Genomic DNA, 18,606 nt, shown 5'->3' with positions numbered 1-18,606 from the left:
TGCGCCGAGCGCCACGGCGATGGCCAACAGGGCCGAAGCTGCTATTCGTCGCCTCATGTCGCGCGCTTTCCCCTCCTCGACACCGCGGAAGCGCGCGACCCGTATGGGTCGCGTCTCCCGCGACGTCGTGGGTCAGGCGAGGAATCTTTGATGACAGCGAGATGGCGCAACTGGACCGCGATGTTAATTTTATTCGCGGGCGGGGAGATGCGTTACTCTGCTCGGCGGTCGAGCGGCGCTCGCGCGTGTTCCACGAGGGTTTAACATCATCACGGCGGTATTCACACGAACCACGCGTCCGCCTCCGATCGCCGCGCGCGCCTCGGAGACGGACTGGGGCCACCACGCGCGCGCCGACTCGCGCGCGGGGGGTCTACCCCCGTCTCTCTCTCGCACTCGATCTCGCACTTTAACTCACGACGACTCTCGCGCCCGTGACCGGCTGGACGGCCCGACGCGAACCGTACGCTCGGCGACAGCGCACGCGTCCATCACGTCCCACACCACCGCACCCAGCAGTCAGTGCGCCAGCTGCCCGTACTCGTCCATCATCATCCGCTGCCGTCGACGCTCCAGCGCCATCCGCTTATCCGCGGCGTACTCGCGACGAGCCGCCTCGAGCGCGTTGTGCGTCACGTGCTCGGGGGCGACGGAGAAGGCAGCGCCGTGGGTACCGACGCCGTCGTCCCGAAGCGTGACGTGGTCTTTGGCCCTGCGAAGCCCCGGGGTGTGTTTGCTCGCGGACGGGACGACGCCAAAGTCGCGGTAGTAGGTATGCCCGGAGGGCATACCCGGCGACGCCAGCTGTGCGGACGACGGTCGCGGGACCCGGCCGGGTCCCCGAGACGGCGGCACCGCCGACGGCTTTGACTGGAAGCGCTCGACGGGCGACGCCGGTCGCGCCGGCGCGACCCGCGGCGGCGCCTGCGGCATGGCCGCCGCCACCTCCCGCTGCGCCTGCTGCAGGTGCCTCTGCTGCTCCAGCGTCGCGCGAAGCCCGCCCTTGAGCTCCTCCAGCAGACTCGCCGCCTCCGCCGCCGCCTGGAGCGTCGCCTGCGCCGCACTCGCCACCCCCGAGGGTGGGTCGCGCGGCGCGGTCGCACCGCTTCCTCCACCGACGACGTTCGGGCCTTCACCGTTCGGTCGAACCGATTGTACTTTCGCCGAAGCCGAAGCTACGGCGTGTTCGTGCAAAAGTTCCCTGGCGTATTCGGCGTCGTCGAATGAGACAGCCGCGGCGTGCTCCGCGCGCTCGCGTCGCCTCTGCTCCTCCGCCAGCGCGTCCCTTATATCCGTGAGCTCGTCTTCGACCGCCTGCCGCTCGCGCCTCTCCCGTGCCACCTGGTGTCGCGCCTGGTCCGCGGCGGTCATCGCCGCCGCCGCCGCGGCTCTGGCCTCCTCTAGCGCGTGCATCACCGACGGACTCTCGCCGTAGTGCGGCGGTTGAAGCGGTTGGGCCGGTCCGCGCGGGTCCGTCGCGTTCGCCGCGAGCGCTCCCGCGTGTCTGCTCATCGTGCCGCTCATCGAGCCCATCATCATCATCATCAATCGATCGGCGCGTTCGGCGCGTTCCGCTCGTTCGGCTCGCTCGGCTCGCTCGGCTCGTTCCGCGGCGGTTTCTCTCGGTTCCCTCATCGTTGCCTGTGCCGGGGCGCCGAATTCCTCCATGTTCCTCATCCTGTACCGCATGTCCTCGAGCTCCTCCCTCATGCGCCTCTGCTCGGAGTAGTTCTTGTACGGGATCCCGCCATTTCCGGTGCCTGCTCCGAGGTGTGCCAACCCGTCGGCGCCGTCGACGGCTGCGGCGCCGAGGGAGTGCCTGGCGAGATCTTCGAGCGCGGCGATGCGCGCGTTTATGGCGTCCATGGGCGGGGGCGGCGCGCCTCGGACCTCGGGTAAGTCGTGCGGTTGGTCCGGCGGCTTGGTCACGCCGCTCTTGACGCTCTTCGCGGGAGAGACGGGGCGGGACCCCGCGGCGGTTCCGTCCTTCCCCCCGGGGGTGGTCGCCCGGGACGATCCCTTGACGGATTTGCCAATCGTCTTGGCCGGGTCGTCGTTCTCGTCGCCCATGACGGACACCGCGCGCGACGGAGGCTTGGACGACGTCGGCTTCTTGAACGCTCCGAGCGATGCGACGCTCGGTGGGGGTTCGTTCATCACGGATCCCGCGCGAGAGGGCGCCGCGGACGGCGGCTTCTTCGCCATGTTCGGCGCCGCCTTGGCGAACGCGCTCGCCGCGCTGATCTTGGTCACCGCGCTCTTGAGCTTGGCGAGGGGGTTCTTCTTCGGCGCGTCGCCGGCTTCGCTCGGCGCGGCACTCGGCGTGGGGCTCGGCTCCTTCTTCGGGAGCTTGGAAAGGCCGCCGGGTGTGAACGCGTTGGCCGCCTTCACGCCCCCGACCGCCTTCTTGAATCGCGCCAATCCGCTGAGCTTCGGCTTGGGGGCTTCGCCCTCGCCCTCGGCGGCGGGGGCGTCGGCCGGGGGTGCGCCCTCGGACATGTGTATGTGCGAGGGACTCGGGTAGGCGCGTTGGGGTGTGCGTCCGCGATCGAGCGCGTCCGTCGTGTGAGCGTAGGGCCCGCGGGTCCGTGAAGGGTAGCGGAGGGGAACTCCTTTTTTGGGACGGCCGTTTCGCGACGTTTCTGCGCAATTTTGTTGACCGGGCGCGTTTCTTGAGTCGCAGACGGTCGAATGGAGGCCGGTGCTGCTCGCACGCTGATTGGTCCGCGCGCGGATCACGGCCTGAGATCTCGCGCACGTAGCCTTTTGTCTCGGCGAGCGCTACCACATCCGCCCCGCGCTCACCATGACCGCGCTGGTGATTACCGGCCCCTCGGCGCTCGCACAGCGCCGCGGCACCTTCGCCAAGGGGCGCGCGTCCGGGGCGCGTCCCGTCCGCGCCGCCCGCCTCGCGTCGACCCCGCGAACCCGCTCCAGATGGACGCGCGCGTCCGCGTCGGGAGGCACGACCATCGGCGCGGAGGAGATGGCCAAGGATGCGTCCGCCGCGGAGCCCCTGATCGGCATCAACCCCGACCGGGTGCCCATGGTCGAGGCCGTGAACCGCGGGGAGACCTCCGGCACGTTCAACTGGACCAAGCAGTGGTACCCGGTCGCGGTCATCGACCTGCTGGACACGTCCAAGCCCCATCCCACGCAGCTCCTCGGCAAGGACATCGTCGTCTGGAAGGACGGAGCGGGTAAGTGGAACGTCTTCGAGGATAAGTGCCCGCACAGGCTCGCCCCCCTGTCCGAGGGGCGAGTCGAGGACGACGGCACCCTGCTCTGCGCGTACCACGCCTGGAGGTTCGACGGCGACGGCGCGTGCACCGACATGCCCCAGGCGTCGTCCAAGGAGGAAGCGGACCGCGTCAGGGCCAACCCGAGGTCGTGCGCGTTCACCAGGCCTTGCATGGAGGCGCAGGGGCTGGTGTGGGCGTGGGGCGAGGGCGGCAAAGAGGCCGAGCTGGAGGCGCGCATGACCCCGCCCCTCCTCGTCCCGGAGATTGAGGGCGTGGGCAAGAACGGAGAGGCGCCCGGCGGAGGGTACCGCAACCACTGGCAAGTTCGAGACATGCCCTACGGGTGGGCGGCGTTTTTCGAGAACGCCATCGACCCGGCGCACGCGGTGGTGTCGCACCACACCCTCGTCGGGTCGCGGTACGACGACCCGGCGGGTTTTAACTGCGTGGTGGAGAGGCCGATGACGGCGGAGGCTGGGTTCCGGTGCGCCATCGATCCCGCGGTGCCTCCGTTTAACACCATCGGCAAGTACGACGCCGAGACCTCGTACGACTTCCAGCCGCCGTGCCTTTTAAAGATCGACTGGCGCCACGAGGAGGCGCGTTTCCTGACCTCGCACTACTGCGTCCCCACGAGGCCCGGATGGTGCAGGCACTTCGTCGCGACGGTGTGCCAGCGAGGCGAGGGGGAGAAGGTGCGGCAGCACCGTTGGTTCAAGCTCAACCTGTTCACGCTCACGTCGCCGGCGTGGATGACGCACGTGCTCGGGCCCACGTTTTTGCACCAGGACATGGTCCTCCTCCACCAGCAGGAGAAGATCATCGCGCAGGGCGACGGGCAGGACATCGCGAACAAGTGGAAGGATCAGGTGTTCATCCCCACCGGCGCGGACAAGATGACGGTGATGTTCTACCAGTGGTTCGGGCGCAACGGCCCGATCCCCTGGGCCGGCCGCGACGGCGACGCGATGCCCCCCATCGAGCGCGATCAGTCCAAGCTGTTCGACACGTGGGAGATGCACACCAAGTACTGCACCCACTGCCAGGGGGCGTTGAGAAACACCGAGGCGCTCAAGGTCGTTGCTATCGCGGCGGCGGCGTGGAAGGCTGTTTGGGCGACGTGCCTCCTCGCCTTTGGCGCCTCCGCCGCGGGCGCCGCGGCGGGCGCCGGCGTCGCGCCCTCGCTTCGCGACGTCATCGCCGCGGTGGATCCGTCCTTGGCCGGCGAGGCGTTCAGCGCGCTCTCCCTCGCGGGCACCGCCTACGGCCTTCACGGCTTTGCCGGGATGTTCCGGTCGTATCCGTTTTCTCACGCCGAGGAGGACATCGTGATGGAGGGCACCGCGAAGATCGGTTTGTCCAACGACGGACCGTCGCTGTACATCGACGTCGTGGACAACGCGCTGTTCGGCGGGAACAAGCACGCGGGGAAGAAGGACGCGGTCGGGTGCGAGTGCGGGGAATGCTCGCCGTTCCACGACGGGATCAGGTCCGGTCCGCTGGCGTCGTTTAGGAAAAAGCAAGAGGAAAAAGCGAGGGCGGCGAAGGAGGCGGGCACCCCCGCGAGGTAGGCGACGGATCTCCCCCGCTCGGATAGATATGATAAAACATGTTTCTTTACACTGCGATCGTTCACTTCGTCCGCCGAATTCACTCGTCGTCGTCGTCGTCCGCGGACCGACTCGGCGGCGGCGTCGCGTCAAACTTGGACGCGATGACGGAGAGGTACGGCGACGCCTGCCACATGGCGTAGCCGGTGGCGCCGCTCGCGACGATGAACCCGAATCCTCCGAGTCCGATGATGGCGAAGAAGAGGGCGAAGAACACGCCGGTGGCGCCCATGATGCCGTAGCCCACGACCGGGGCGGACTCGCCGGCTTCCTCGGCGAGCTTGATGAGGGGCTCGAGCCAGGCGGGCGCGGCGACGGAGGCGTCGGGGGGTTTCATGAGCTCCTTGAGGGCGTCGGGAACCTCGAAACCGCCGTCCTCCTCGGCGCGGACGACGAGGCGGTCGGCGCGTCGGGCCACGGGGCGGGCCCTCACGCGCATGGAGGGGCGAAGCGACGCGCCTGTGGAGGTACGCGCGCGGGAGTGGGCGGGGGAGTTAGTTTATCTCGCGCGCGTGTTCTGGCGATGGGCTGGGCGTTTGGCGCGACGGGGGTGGAGGCGGGGACGCACCGCCGACGACCTTACGGGCGGAGATGGACCTGCGGGTGCGGACGTGGACGGGGTATCGAGGGTCAGCGATTCGAGACGCGAGAGATCGCGCCGGTCGCGGCGGCGCGACTCGGAGCGTCCGCCAATCAGCGACTGACACGGTGCGGGAAGATTCTGATCGGGATGCATTCGGTTCCCGCGCGGTCGGGGACGGGCGCACCTGGCGGGGCCGGCGGTCAGCGCCGCGCGCGCTGCGATGGGAGTGGCGATGGCAGACATGTGCACTCGATTGGGACGGTCGACGGTCGGTTCAGAGACCCGCGATAGTGCCCGGGCCGCGGCTCGAGGGGGGTTCAAAACCAACAGTTGGCTCGGTTGGCACACGTGGATTCGATTTTGGCGCGCTGCGGCTTTTTATTCGCCGCGGCCGCGAGCGCAAGACGACGCGGGTGTGAACCCAAAAACGACGAATAAAACCCCCCGTATAAATCCGAAAAATGGAAACCACCACGGAGCCAAACGGAGCCAAACGGAGCCAAACAGAGCCAAACGGAGCCAAATGGAGCCAGTCGCGGAAGCTTCCGTGATTTGCCTCCGGGTTCGCAATTCAAGGATTTTGACCTTTCGCGGAAGATTCGGAAGTCCCAAACGGAGACTGCGGAGCCTACGGATCAATTCCGAGAAATTAACCGGGACTGCCTGATTGGGAAAAATTAAACCCAAAAACAGGAGTCAGAGACTCGAGCCGAGCCAAACGGAGCCAAATGGAGCCAAACGGAGCCAAACGGAGCTCACCGGGACCGCCCGGGAAGCGTCGAGACACCTTCCGTGGGTGGCGACCGACAAAAAAAGTTCGGTAAAACACCGGACCTGGGACCTCAGGACCCTCTCTCGAGAAGTTTTGTGTGCCGACTTGTCCGTCACGGCAGGTCCGCGGAAGCCACGGAGAGTTCCGCGAGAAGACCCGGCTGGCTCCGTTGTCGTCTGGAAACTTCTGCCCCTTCCGAGGGTGGCGAGGGCGCCGGCGGCTGCGCAGGTTGCGCCGCGCGAGCGCGGCAGAAGGCGCTCGATATCCCCTCGGGACGTCGACGACGTCGCGCGCGCGCGGTTTCCGCGGCCCTAACGCGCGTCGGGGCGCCCCGACGCGCGCGGCTCCTCGAACGGAAACCGCTTCCGGGAGGGGTGCCCAGCGCCAATCCGGTGCCCCGGAGGTCACCAGTGGGGACGGGAATTTTTTTTTCCTGTTTTTCTGGCGCCCACGTCGCGCTCTGCGCTCGCTGACGCGTTCTGAATTCGATTAAATCGCGCCTACTTGGCGCCGACGATCGCCGGCGTGAGACCCGCGTCGATCGCCGCCGCCTTCTTCCACGTCGTCTCCCAGATACCCTCGGGCGCGCCAGGCGCCAGCACCCCCTGCGCGCTCATAACCAGCAGCATGTTCTTCACAGCCTCGGGAACCGCCTCCCGCAGCTCCTCGCTCCGCGCGTGCTTGAGCACCTCCGCGTTGCGATCCAGCACCTCGGTCCACGCCGCCGCGAACTGCGCCGGCGTCGCCGCGGTTAACATCGCCGGCAGGTACTGCAGGAAAGCCTTCGCGACGCACGAGACGCCCAGCCGAGCGGTTCGCTCGGCGCTCGCCTTGGCGTCGCCCCGGGGCGCGGCTCGCGTCCGTTCGCCCATAGCCTCGAGCAACGGCATCAACACCCCGGAACACACGCGCACCCAGTGCGTCGCCGGCGCGTTGAGCCCGTCCGACGCGAGCAACACGCGCTGCAACGTCAGGATGGCGTCGTCCCTCACCGCCGCCCGCGTCTCCTCGCGCGCGACGGCGACGAGCTTCGACACGCAATCCGTCCACGCGCCCGCGATCGTCTCGGCGCGCAGCGCGTTGATCGCCTCGACGGGGGAGTTACCCGCGGACGGGTGGTTCGGCCAACGCATTACGCGCGCGGCGGCGACGGCCATCGCGCCGCCGTCCGCGTTTCCGGAGCACCACCGCTCCGTCGCCGCCGTCGCGGAGGAGATCAAACCCACCGCCGCGACGGATCGGTCGTCGCCCCCCTCGTGCGCGTCGATAAAGGCGCCGACAGCCTCGACGCACGCGCGGATGTTCCACGGGCGCAGGTGGTGCGCGCCGCCGTGCGCGGTGCCGGGTGTCGACGGGGTGCGGGCGTCGTCGTCGTCATCGTCGGCGTGGTGCCCGTTGCCGTTGGCGTCGGCGGCGGCGGTTGACGTCTTCTCGGCGACAACTGCGGGTTTGGCGGAGGATCCGTCATCCGTCGGCGCGCCCTCGACGATGGCGCGGAGCGCGGCGAAGCCGTGCGCCGCCGCGTCCGGGTGCCTCGCGCTCGCCATCAGCAGCTTGCACACCGTCTCCCACCCCTTCGCGCCCCGGACGTGACCTCCGCACTCGGCGACGAGGTGACCGAGCTCCCGAACGATCCTCTCGAGGAACGCGTCAGCCACCGCGGGCTCCAGCGCGAACATCAGCCGGAGAGAATCCAGGAGCTCATCCGCGAGGTCCTCCTTGTGCGGCAGCAGCCTGCGGCAGAGCCGGAGAACCTCGAAGATGGCGCGCTCCGCCAGCGCGCTCGGGGTCTTGGCCGTCTGCACCAGCTGCCTGAGCAACCCGTACACGAGCGGCAGGCACGTCCTGACGCGGTCGCGGTTGCGAAGCGTCACCCCGACCAAGACGTCGAGGCAAAACACCGCGGCGTCCTCGTCCACGTCCCGAGGGGCGTCGACGATGGCACCCCCCTCGGCACCCCCCTCGGCACCCCCGGGCCCCTCCGGTTTACCCCCCGCCGCCGTCACCAGCGCGCGGACCATGTGCTGGAGCGAATCCGTCTCCAGAAACTTCGAGTCGGCGAAGACCTCGTCGACGCGGCACGCGTCCACGCATCGAACGGCCCGCGCCTCCGCCTCCTTCTCGTCCTCGCCAAGCGGCGCCTCCCCGCCGCTTCCGCCCCAGCTGTCCGTGTCCAGCGACAGGAGCTGCGAGAACCCGCGCAGGATGGAGTTGCTCCCGCTGTTCTTCTTCGCCAGCCGCTCGCGTTCTCGCCGGCGAAAAGACGTGGAAGCCTCGGCGCCGTCGAGCGTTCGCATCGTCCCGCCGTCCCTCTCGTCCGGCGCGAGGGACTCGCAGACTTTCTCCGAGAGGAGGTCCATGCGATGCAACCTCAGCGTGAGGTCCAGGATGTGCCGCCACCCGTGCCGGATGTTATCGCCGTACCTGGAAGCCACCGTGAACGCGGTGACGGCGGCGGTTCTGGCGCGATCGTCGTTGCCGAAGAGCACCGACGGCTTGATCTTCTCCCCGCCGCCCTGCGCGCCGCCCGAGCTCGCGTAGGACGGCGAGGCGAACTTGCAGAGGGTTCCGACGAGCGAGTCCATGACGTCGGTGAGCCTGTGGTGCCCCGCGACGCGCGCCACGCCGAGGAACCCGTCGAGCGCCTCCTTGAGCACGCTGTCATCCACCGGGTGGTCGAACACGACGGCGATGGCGGAGACGGTGGGGCTCCACACGATGCCAAAGAGTTCGCCGTCGTACATGCAAGCCTCGTCGGTGGCCACCGCCGTCATCATGCGCCCCTTGCCCGTGGCGCACCCCCGCACGATGTCGTTCCACCTGGACTGCGACAGCGCCGGGGACGTGTCGGTGGATTCGAGCTTGATCTCATCCGTGGCGATGGCTTCGAAGATGTACTCGAGCGTCTCCCTGGGCCAATCCTCGCCGCCGTTTGTCCCGCGGTTGTTGCGGATGAACTGCTCCAGAGTCATCTTGCGCTTGACTTGCGGGTTGTGCTGGTCGGTGTTGAGCATGATGATGGAGTAGGAGAGCACGTACGCGCTGTCGGCGTCGGCCACCGCGCCGGGGTTGGCCTCGTGATACCTCGCGGCGAAAACTTCCAAAATTCTGGAAATCTTCTGCGCCTCGCCGGGGAGCTTGAAGCCGTCGAGGAAGCTTCGAAGCGCCTTATCGAGCGTCACGCCGTGGAAGTCGAAGGTGGCGCAGTACTCCTTGAGCACCTCCACCATGAAATCCTTCGGATCTCCGAGGTACTCGCCGAGGGTCTCCTTGTCCAAGCCCGGCGCGTGCTTAAAAAACCTAGCCACGGCGTTAGCCTCGAGCGGCTCCGGGAGCAACCCAATCTCCTGCATGTACGCCAATCCCTTCTTCGGGGATTTGTTGAAGTGCTCCGCGCAGGAGATCAGCCGCCGTTTGACGTCGCGGTTGCGCCTGAGCCTGTGCGCGCGCTGCACGCCGCCGGGCATCGACGCCGCGCTCGACCCTCCGTCAATCGCCGCCCACACCTCCCTCGGGTCGGACTCGTCGGACACGCCCCCGGAAGACGGCGCGGTGAAGTCCACCTCGCCGTCGACGAGGAAGCCGTCGACGGGCGGGGCGTCCGCGCTTCTATCCGCGATCCCGGCGACGATCGCGAGCAGGCCCTCGAGGCACAGCAGGTTGGTCTGGCCCAGCGCCCGGCCCTCCCCGGGAAACGCGCTCCTCGACAGGAGCGCGCAAACCTCCTCAAAGAGGTTCGGCCTCTCGAGATCGCAGTCGTAATTGACGTACAGATCCGGGACAAACTCGGGTTGGCGGCACAGGTCGACTATGCACTCCAGCGCGATCCTCTGCGACTCCGCCGAGGTGTCGCTCGCGTCCGCCTTGGCCCCGGGCGCCCTCGAGAGCCCCGGCCCCTCCGCCAGCGGCAGCAGCACCACCCTCAAAAACGCCTCGAGCTGGAGCTTGAGGTCGTGGTGCATCACCATGTACATCTGCAGCACCGTCGCGGCGGTCGCGGCGAGCACCGGCGGGTTACCCGCGGGCGCCACCGCGAGCACCGCGCGGGACAGGTCGTCCTGCACCAGCGTCAGCAGCGCGGGGTGTCTCGCGAAATCGTCCCCCGCGGTTTCCAGCGAGGAGAGCACCAGCTGCAGCCCAAAGGCGCACATCGTCTCCGCGTTCTCGTCCGCCGGGTCGTCGAGGGAGATGAACGAGCACGCGAACCGAAAGATCTCGAGGACGCACGCCAGGCCGAAGGGCTCGCCGTGCGGCGTGAGCTCCGTAGCGTCCTCGGCGACTGCCCTCGGGCTGATCACCTCCGGCTCATTCGTCGACTCCGCCTCCTCCGCGTTGCCGTCGACGGCACCCTCGGCACCCTGCGCGTTGCCGTCGACGGCACCCTCGGCACCCTCGGTCGAAACCCTCGGGGGCGCGGGGGCGTCGATGTGGTGCCCTCGGTGCTCCACGGCGTCGCTCAGCCGCGGCAGCCGCCTGAACACGCTCTGCACGATCTCGCGGAGCGTGTGCCTGGAGAGGTTGCGGAGGAGCGCCGATTCCTTGCCGCTCTGGTGCCCGATCCTGTAGCACGCCTGAACGATGTTACACACGTCGTCGTCGGACAGCAGCGCGCCCGTCGGGCACCGCACGGACTCGAGCAGCACGTGCAGGATCTTGGACAGGACCACGTCGTCGTGGTCGGGATCGGTCGCCTCGAACCGGCACAGCGTGACGGCGTCGGCGATGCAGTGCATGGCCTCCGCGGCGTCGGGGTTGTGCTCGCTGATGAGCCCGTGCTTCAGAACCTTGTGCACGGCGGACAGCGCCATCCTGAGAGGTGGGGACGGGTGGGGGAAAGGGGCGGGAGCTGGGTGAGTTGGCGCGGAGGGAAATATTTTGAAGGTGGGTGGCGGGTGGCGCGCGGGGCGGCGGAGGCGGGCGCGGGGGGGAGCGGCGGCGCGGGTGATGCGCGGCGGCGGCGCTTGGGCGGGACTCGCGGGGGCGAGATCCCGCCCTGGGACGTCGTCCCGCGGGGATGGGAACCGCCCCGGGTCTCGATCGCTCGGCTTCAGATCCGGGCGACGCGGCCCGCCGGGAAAACGCTAGATCGTGGGGCCGCGGTGCTCACCCCGTGATTGGCCCGCTGGTCTCGACGCTGCGCACCACCTGAAGGAAGGGCGCGAGGTACGCGATGGGCGACACCTCGTCCCAGTTCCTCCACGTGAACAGGCGCCGGCGCATGGCCTTGAACTCCTCCAGCATCGGGTCGTCCGCGGGCTCCTCCGGCTCGCCGTAGCCGTAGCTGGCCATGCCCGAGAGCGCCCATCGCGAGTTTTGCCGCATCGTCGCCATGACGCCCGAGGACTCAGAGCTGAGGATGCCCGCGAACCGCCTGGCCTTGAGCATCGCGGTCTCCGTGGTCTCCGCCGTCATCGTGAGTGAGCGAGGCGCCCGAACGCGCTTGTGACTCCTCCCGGCCGCGCCGCTTGGTCTGGCGACGTTTGAAGCGAAGGCTCGAGATAGTCATAAAAGTTAGACGCGGCCCTCGATGCTCGATCAATCGCCACGGAGCAGCCCCCCGCGGGGCACGACGTGCCGTCACTCCGCGACGAGCGGCATGGGCCTCGTCGCGGATTACGAGAGCGATTCCTCCGACGACGAGGACGAGGAGTATCCGGACGCGGGTGGTAAGGTGGTGCTCCTCGCCGACGTCGACGATGCCGGTGAGGAGCGCGGTACCAAGAGGGGCCGCGCCACCGGCGAGGATGAGATCGAGGAGACGGTGGAGTTCCCGCAGCACAAGTCCTCCATCGTGACCGCGAGCGCGGCCGACATCGCGCGCGAGACGGGAGCCGAGCTGGAGTACATCGCGGGCAAGTTCGACGCCATGGCCAGGGTCCGCGGCATCGTCGCGAGGCTCGTCATCCGGGGCACGGACGCGCAGGTGGCCGCCGCGAGGCGCGAGACGCAGGCGAGGCTCGACGCCAACGCCGCGAACCTCGAGCGCGTGGTGGGAGAAGACGGCGAGAGAGCGTACGTGTTCGACAAGAGGAAGGCGCGCGCGGGAAGCGACGGTCACGACGCGAACGGGAAGAGAAAGGGGCCGCGGATCAAGCCGGAGTTCGACTGGAGGCACAGCGGAGCGGGTTGGGACAACGGCGGGCTCGTCGGCAGCGAAGGCGCGCTCGGGTCGCACTGCACCTGGAGATGAGATGAGTGGTGTATCCGATAGATTGGGCGACACTCGAGCGAGCAGCGAGTTTCCGACGTTTCGTCGTTGCGATCATAAGTAAGATTAGCGCTAACAGCCGCGTGCGCCTGCATAGATCCTACTCGAGATCCGCCACTCACTCCGTCGGTTTCGCCGGGATGGTGTCGTCTAGTTCGCCTCGAAGGACTCGAGCGTCCCTCGTGCCGAACCCCGGTCCGGTGTACACAGCCGGCTTGCCGTCCCGTACCCTGTCCTGAACCTCCTTGGGCGCGTACATCAGCATCTCCTCCTGCCCCCCGACGGGTAAGGACCTGACGAACTCCTTGGCCCACTCCGGGACGTCCGGCGGAACGGAGTTGGAACCGTCTCCGGCGACGACGGACGCCGTGGGGTCCGCCACCGTGCGACGCCATTGGTCGGACACGAGCTTCCAGAACGTGGTGCTCGACGCGTCGTCCGCCCAGATGTACTCGGTGAACTCGTCCCAGTACAGCTCGTCGTTTTTACCCCAGTTGATGTCCCACAGGTCGAAGTTCGGGGGCTTGTGGAGGCCAAACTTCTTGAACACCGCGCGAAGGTTCGGGCCGTTGACCTCCTTGGCCGTGCCGAGAGCCTCGCGGAGCGTGAAGAGCATCTCGGTGCCCTTGGGATCGTGCATGATCATCACCGCTCGCTGGCACGCCTTGATGAATATCTTACGAACCTCGTTGGCGATGAGCATGTCGAGCTCGTCGCTGAGCTCCATCTGGAGCTCCAATCCGGGTTCCTCCTTGTACTTGGCCTTGCGGCCCTCGGCGAGCGTGCCGTCCTTTCCGGGGGGGATGCCCCAGAGCTTACCGCGGGTTCGCCCAGAGTCCATGCCCCCGGTCTGGCTCCCCTTGTTCACCCCGCCCTTGAGGTACTTCTCCTCGGTGGAGTCCGCGCGAAGAACGCAAATCGGGCCGATGTCCGACCACCCGTGCATCATGACCATCTCGCACGCCAGCGCGGTGGCCTCTCGCATGTCGAGGTTGCCGAATTGCGAAACCTTGTCGGGTCCGTAGAGGTACCTCTCCGCCATCTGGCCGGCGACGAGGACGGCGATCTTGGCCTCGTACCAAGCCTTGCGCTTCACGTTCGACGCGCCGGACGAGCCAACCTCGTCGGGGACGTACACCACCTGGCCAGACTCCTCGCCCGCGGCGAACACCCTCACCTTGGCCACCTCGTCGAAACCGGGAACCATCATCGAGACCAGCGTCTGAGCCGCGTAGTAGGTGCAGATGACGTCGCGGATGTAGGGGTTCATCTGCTGGATGAGCGCATTCTCCGTCGTGTCGTCCGTCTCCCCCACGGTGCCCTGGCCGGTGGCCTTGAACACGTTGGAGCGGCGAATCTCGTCGATGACGTCGAGGAAGACCCGGTCACCCGCGGGCTTTCTATCCCTCTTGAGCGTCGCGGAGTTGCGCTGGGCGGCGGTGCGGACGAGGTTCTCGAGGTCCGCGCCGGTGAATCCCGCGCACTGCCTCGCGATCAGCGCGACGTCGAGGTCGGGGTCGATCATGCCCTCGAAGACCTGATACGAGCAGTGAAGGTCGATGATGTCCATGCGGGCCTCTCGGTTGGGGAGGGGCATCTCGATCACGCGGTCAAAGCGGCCGGGTCGGATCAGCGCCGGGTCGATGACGTGCGGCCTGTTCGTCGCGGCGAACACCATCACGCCGCTGTTGCCGCCGAAGCCGTCCATCTCGGTAAGGAGCTGGTTGATGGTGGCCACCTGCTCGTCGTTGCCCTCCATCGCCGCCGCGTCTTTTCTGCGCACGGCGACCGAGTCAAACTCGTCGATGAAGATGATGCACGGGCGGCACTTGCGCGCCTGGTTGAACAGGTTGCGAATGCGCGCCGCGCCCACGCCCACGAACATCTCCATGAACTCGGTGCCCGCGCACGCGAAGAAGGGCACCCCGGCCTCGCCCGCCAAGCACCTGGCGAGCAAAGTCTTGCCCGTTCCCGGGGGTCCGCACAGGAGGACGCCCATGGGGATGGACGCGCCCGCCCTCACGTACCTCTGGTAATCGCGGAGGTAGGAGATGAGCTCGTCCATCTCCTGGCGGATCACGTCGATGCCCGCGATGTCGTCCATGTTCATTCCGAACTCCGGGGTGGAGCTGTACGTCTTCGCCGTGCCAGTGTTCATCAGCGTGGTACCCTCCGTGGTGTCCTCCTTCATATCTTGCCAGATTACAAAGATGAACCACAGCAATATCATCGGCGCTCCCGCGTGGGCCAGGCCCCGGAAGAACAGCTCTAACGGCGAGTGCTGCTTGCTGATGACGTCGATCTTCTTCTCGATCAGCAGCTTGTACAGCGTCGGGTCGTAAGGGAGGTTGGCGTAGAACACCTCGTCGGTGTCGTACAGGAAGAACTTGACCGTGTTCATGTTGGGCATGTACTCGACCCTCTTGACACGGCCAACCTCGCAGAGGTCGTAAAATCCCGTGTACGACATCTCACACGGCGCCCACTTCGTGCCCTTCACCGCGAACGGGTCGCGGAGATAGGTGAGGTTGACGTTGCGCGTGAACCGCCCCACCGGGATGTTCTCGTCCAGGAACTTGGTTATTTTCTGCTTCACCGTCAGCTCGGGCTCGTCGCCCAACATGACGCGATCGACGTTGTCCAGCTTCAACGCCTCCCTATACGCCCTCTCATGTGCCCGCTCCGCCCGCTCTTCGGCGGAGAGCCCGAAGGTGGGCAGGGATATGCCCCCGACGGACAGGCCGCGACGTTCCTCGCCCGAAGCGTCCTCATCCTTTTTGGATTTTTTGAACATACCCTCCTTACCCTTCCCCTCCTCGACGACGTCCTCCTCGTACGTCTCCTCGGAAGCGTACGCCGACTCGTCGATTGGGAGTTCGGAATCCAGCTCATCCGCGACCGCCGCGCGCTCGCGCTCGAGGGCAGCCGCGAAAGCCTTCTTCTTGGCAGCCTCGATGCGATACTGCCGCTTCCTCTCTGCCAGCTCCTTGGCGAGCTCCTTGTCCTCCGCCGTCGCCTTCCCCCCCTTTCCGCCCTTTTTACCGCCCTTGTCGTCGTCCTCGCCCTTGTTCTTCTTCTTGGCCGCCTCCATCTTCTCCTTGCGAGCCTGCTTGATGCGGCGCACCTCGGCGAGCTTCTTCGCGCGCGCCGCCGCTTCCTTGTCGTCGTCGGCGTCTGCGATCTGGAAGAGCTCGGCGTCGCGATCAGCCGCGCCGCGATGATGGGACGGCCCGACGACGGACGACGTCGCTCCTCCTCGCGAGGCGTCGGCCGCGGAGGAGGATGCCGCCGCGTGCGCGACGCCGACGCCGCCGAACATGGCGGCGGCGGCGACGACCGCCGCCTGCGCGGTCCTGCGGATGGAGGATCCCGAGTCGACGCCCCGCTCGACGATTGTCATCCGGCGCGCGGTCCTGCCGAAGCTGGCGGGATCCACGCGCGCGGCGTCGTCGGATCCGTCGTCGGATCCGTCGGTGGCGGCGGCGATGAACGCGCGGGACCTCCGCGCGCGGGGTCTGGCGCCCCAGGCGCGCGCACCGCGGCGCAGCGGAACCGCCGCGGGAGCCACCGGGCCCCGGGCGGTACCGTTCGCCGGGCGGTGGGCGATCGAAGCCTGGCGCGCTCCCGCGCCCGTCGCCGCGCCGGCCGCGAGCATCGCACGCGTCGCGCTCATGGTTCAGTTCGCGTCGAGCCTTCCCCGATGCGCGATCCGTCCACGTCTGCCTCGTATCCGCGCGGCGCTCCGAGCCGAGTCGCGCGGTTGCTGTGGGAGCTGACCTAGAATCTTGAGGGTTTTAGCCGCCTTTGGATAGCACCCGGGAATGCGCGATTTCAGACGTGCACGTGACGTGTACGGGCAAATAGTCGTGAGAGTTTCGAAGGTCTATTCGGCGGTTTAAATCTACGGCGATCCCGGCACAGCACTCATTAGAATATTTTTTATGAGCCCAGCAGCTTCCCAGGTGCTCTCCCGCCTCAATCGCGCCCGCGCCGGCCGGACGATTGACGATCACTCACGCGAGAGGCACCACCAGACCGCCGAAGGTCCCTGGCGCCCCGCGGGTCGAGAGGTAGAGCGAGGAGCGCGGAGGCACACGACGACGATGGACCTCTTGGCGCAGTACTCGGACGCCAGCGGCGAGGGCGGCGCCGGCGACGGCGACACCGACGACGACGTCGCCACCACCGCCGCGATGCTACGAGCCAAGCACGCGGTGCCGGACCTGGCGCCGCGCGTCAATGACGCGGGCCTCGCGGTCGCGGGCGAGGGGGGGGACGCGCGGCTGGTCAGCCTCGCGTCCACGCGCGATATGCACGGTACGCGCGCGCCCCGCACCGCCCCGACCCACCCCCGCGCCCCCGACCGGCACGCCACGGATCCCGCGCGCGCGTAACCCTACGCCCCAAACCGAGATTCGATCGATCCGAACCTCCCATTCCACCCCGCCACCTCTCGCTCACGCGTCCCCTCGCTCACGCGTCCCCACCCCACCCCACACACGCGCAACAGACCCGGCGAGGAAGAAGATCTACTATAACGTCAAGTACGACGACCTGCACGAGCCAATCGCGGGCCCAGCGCACCCGTTCAATCCCGCGGGGGCGTCGCGACAGATGCGAAACCACGCCACCGGCCACGTCGAGTGGGCGCACGTCAACAAGCACGCGTTCGACGAGCAGTTCCAGACGTTCAACGCGCTGGGGTACGCGGTGGCGCCCGACGGGAGCGCGTACGTGGGCGACGCCGCAGCCATCGCGGCGCACGCGGGCGAGACGGTGTTCACGTCGACGGCGGCGAAGCGGCGTAAGGTTCGAGACGAGGTGCTCGCCGCGGCGGTCGCCGCGGACCCGGGCGCCGGGGGCGGACCGGGCGTCGCGGCGCTCGCGAGGGACCGCAGCGCGTGGGCGCCCGCGAGGGACGCGACGAAGCCGCTGACGGTGGACGAGCTCACCGAGGAGGCGAAGGAGTACGTTCTTTGGCACGCGGCGCGGCGGGAGGCGAATCTGCGGCGCAAGGGACGGCTCAAGGACGAGGAGGGGGGCGCGGGCGGCGGCGAGGACGAGGACGGCGCGGGCGTGGGCGGCGGCGGCGGCGGCGGCGGGGCGGGTCCCGCGGGTGAGAAGTCGTTCTTCCACGGCAAGGAGGAGCGGAACTACGCCGGGGAGAGCTGGCTGGCGCCGCCGAAGGACAGGAAGAAGGAGAACGACCACTGCTACGCGCCCAAGCGTCTGATCCACACGTGGAGCGGGCACACCAAGGGCGTGCAGGCGATTCGGTTCTTCCCGAGGCACGGGCACCTCATCCTCTCGGCCGGTATGGACTCGAAGATCAAGATCTGGGACGTGCACAACACCGGCAAGTGCATGCGCACCTACCTCGGCCACGACAAGGCGGTCAAGGACATCAACTTTACGAGCGACGGCGCTCGTTTCGTCTCGTCCTCGCACGATAAGAAGATTAAGCTGTGGGACACCGAGACGGGCAAGGTCATCTCGACGTTCACCTCGGGTAAGATGGCGTACGCGGCGGTGCTTCACCCGGAGAAGCAGAACATCCTCATGGCGGCGCAGAGCGACAAGAAGATTGTCCAGTACGACATGAACACCGGCGACGTGGTCCAGGAGTACGATCAGCACCTGGGCGCGGTGAACACCGTGACGTTCGTGGACGAGGGCCGAAGGTTCGTCACCACGTCCGACGACAAGTCCATGCGGGTTTGGGAGTTTGGCATACCGGTCGTCATGAAGTACATCGCGGACCCGTCCATGCACTCGATGCCGGCGGTGACGCTGTCGCCGAATCAGCAGTGGCTCGCGTGCCAGAGTTTGGACAACCAGATCATGATATACTCCGCCAAGGACCGGTTCAGGCTCAACACGAAGAAGCGGTTCGTGGGGCACGCCAACGGCGGATACGCGTGTCAGCCCAACTTCTCCCCCGACGGGCGATTCCTGATGAGCGGCGACGCCGACGGCAAGTGCATATTCTGGGACTGGAAGTCGCGGCGCATATTCAAGACGCTCAAGGCGCACGACAAGGTGACGATCGGGTGCGAGTGGCACCCTCTGGAGACGTCGAAAGTCGCGACGTGCTCGTGGGACGGCACGATCAAGTACTGGGACTGACGACGACGACGACGACCTCATGAAAGACGTGTTTATGTCAGACCTAAAACGTAGACCTAAAAACC

The 18,606-nt window shown here is 67.4% G+C and overlaps 6 protein-coding genes across 6 annotated transcripts; 3 read left to right on the top strand and 3 right to left on the bottom strand.

Moving 5' to 3' along the window:
• Nucleotides 1–519: 519 nt before the first annotated feature.
• On the bottom strand, nucleotides 520–2,499 carry MICPUN_59871 (predicted protein; the record flags this gene model as incomplete). The annotated part of the gene is made up of 1 exon (XM_002503451.1): nucleotides 520–2,499. The coding sequence occupies one exon, from the start codon at nucleotides 2,497–2,499 to the stop codon at nucleotides 520–522; it is 1,980 nt and encodes a 659-aa protein (XP_002503497.1).
• Nucleotides 2,500–2,806: 307 nt separating this feature from the next.
• Nucleotides 2,807–5,641, top strand: TIC55-4 (chloroplast envelope protein translocase family; the record flags this gene model as incomplete). The annotated part of the gene is made up of 3 exons (XM_002503803.1): nucleotides 2,807–5,311; nucleotides 5,421–5,449; nucleotides 5,620–5,641. The coding sequence occupies one exon, from the start codon at nucleotides 2,807–2,809 to the stop codon at nucleotides 4,811–4,813; it is 2,007 nt and encodes a 668-aa protein (XP_002503849.1). The 3' UTR covers nucleotides 4,814–5,311; nucleotides 5,421–5,449; nucleotides 5,620–5,641.
• Nucleotides 5,642–6,648: 1,007 nt separating this feature from the next.
• Nucleotides 6,649–11,619, bottom strand: MICPUN_59868 (predicted protein; the record flags this gene model as incomplete). Its single annotated transcript, XM_002503450.1, has 2 exons — nucleotides 6,649–11,016; nucleotides 11,315–11,619. The coding sequence occupies 2 exons, from the start codon at nucleotides 11,617–11,619 to the stop codon at nucleotides 6,708–6,710; spliced, it is 4,614 nt and encodes a 1,537-aa protein (XP_002503496.1). The 3' UTR covers nucleotides 6,649–6,707.
• A 115-nt stretch (nucleotides 11,620–11,734) lies between these two features.
• On the top strand, nucleotides 11,735–12,491 carry MICPUN_50894 (predicted protein; the record flags this gene model as incomplete). Its single annotated transcript, XM_002503802.1, has 1 exon — nucleotides 11,735–12,491. One exon carries the CDS (start codon nucleotides 11,735–11,737, stop codon nucleotides 12,395–12,397), a length of 663 nt encoding a protein of 220 aa, XP_002503848.1. The 3' UTR covers nucleotides 12,398–12,491.
• Nucleotides 12,492–12,533: 42 nt separating this feature from the next.
• MICPUN_59866 (predicted protein) lies at nucleotides 12,534–16,088 on the bottom strand (the record flags this gene model as incomplete). Its single annotated transcript, XM_002503449.1, has 1 exon — nucleotides 12,534–16,088. One exon carries the CDS (start codon nucleotides 16,086–16,088, stop codon nucleotides 12,534–12,536), a length of 3,555 nt encoding a protein of 1,184 aa, XP_002503495.1.
• Nucleotides 16,089–16,518: 430 nt separating this feature from the next.
• On the top strand, nucleotides 16,519–18,599 carry MICPUN_59865 (predicted protein; the record flags this gene model as incomplete). The annotated part of the gene is made up of 2 exons (XM_002503801.1): nucleotides 16,519–16,732; nucleotides 16,926–18,599. 2 exons carry the CDS (start codon nucleotides 16,519–16,521, stop codon nucleotides 18,539–18,541), a joined length of 1,830 nt encoding a protein of 609 aa, XP_002503847.1. The 3' UTR covers nucleotides 18,542–18,599.
• Nucleotides 18,600–18,606: the final 7 nt, after the last annotated feature.

This window comes from Micromonas commoda, chromosome 7, assembly GCF_000090985.2.
Source record: "Micromonas commoda chromosome 7, complete sequence".
NCBI lineage: Eukaryota > Viridiplantae > Chlorophyta > Mamiellophyceae > Mamiellales > Mamiellaceae > Micromonas > Micromonas commoda.
The sequence above is the reverse complement of the archived record's forward strand: the minus strand, read 5'-3'. Positions and strand labels throughout refer to the sequence as shown.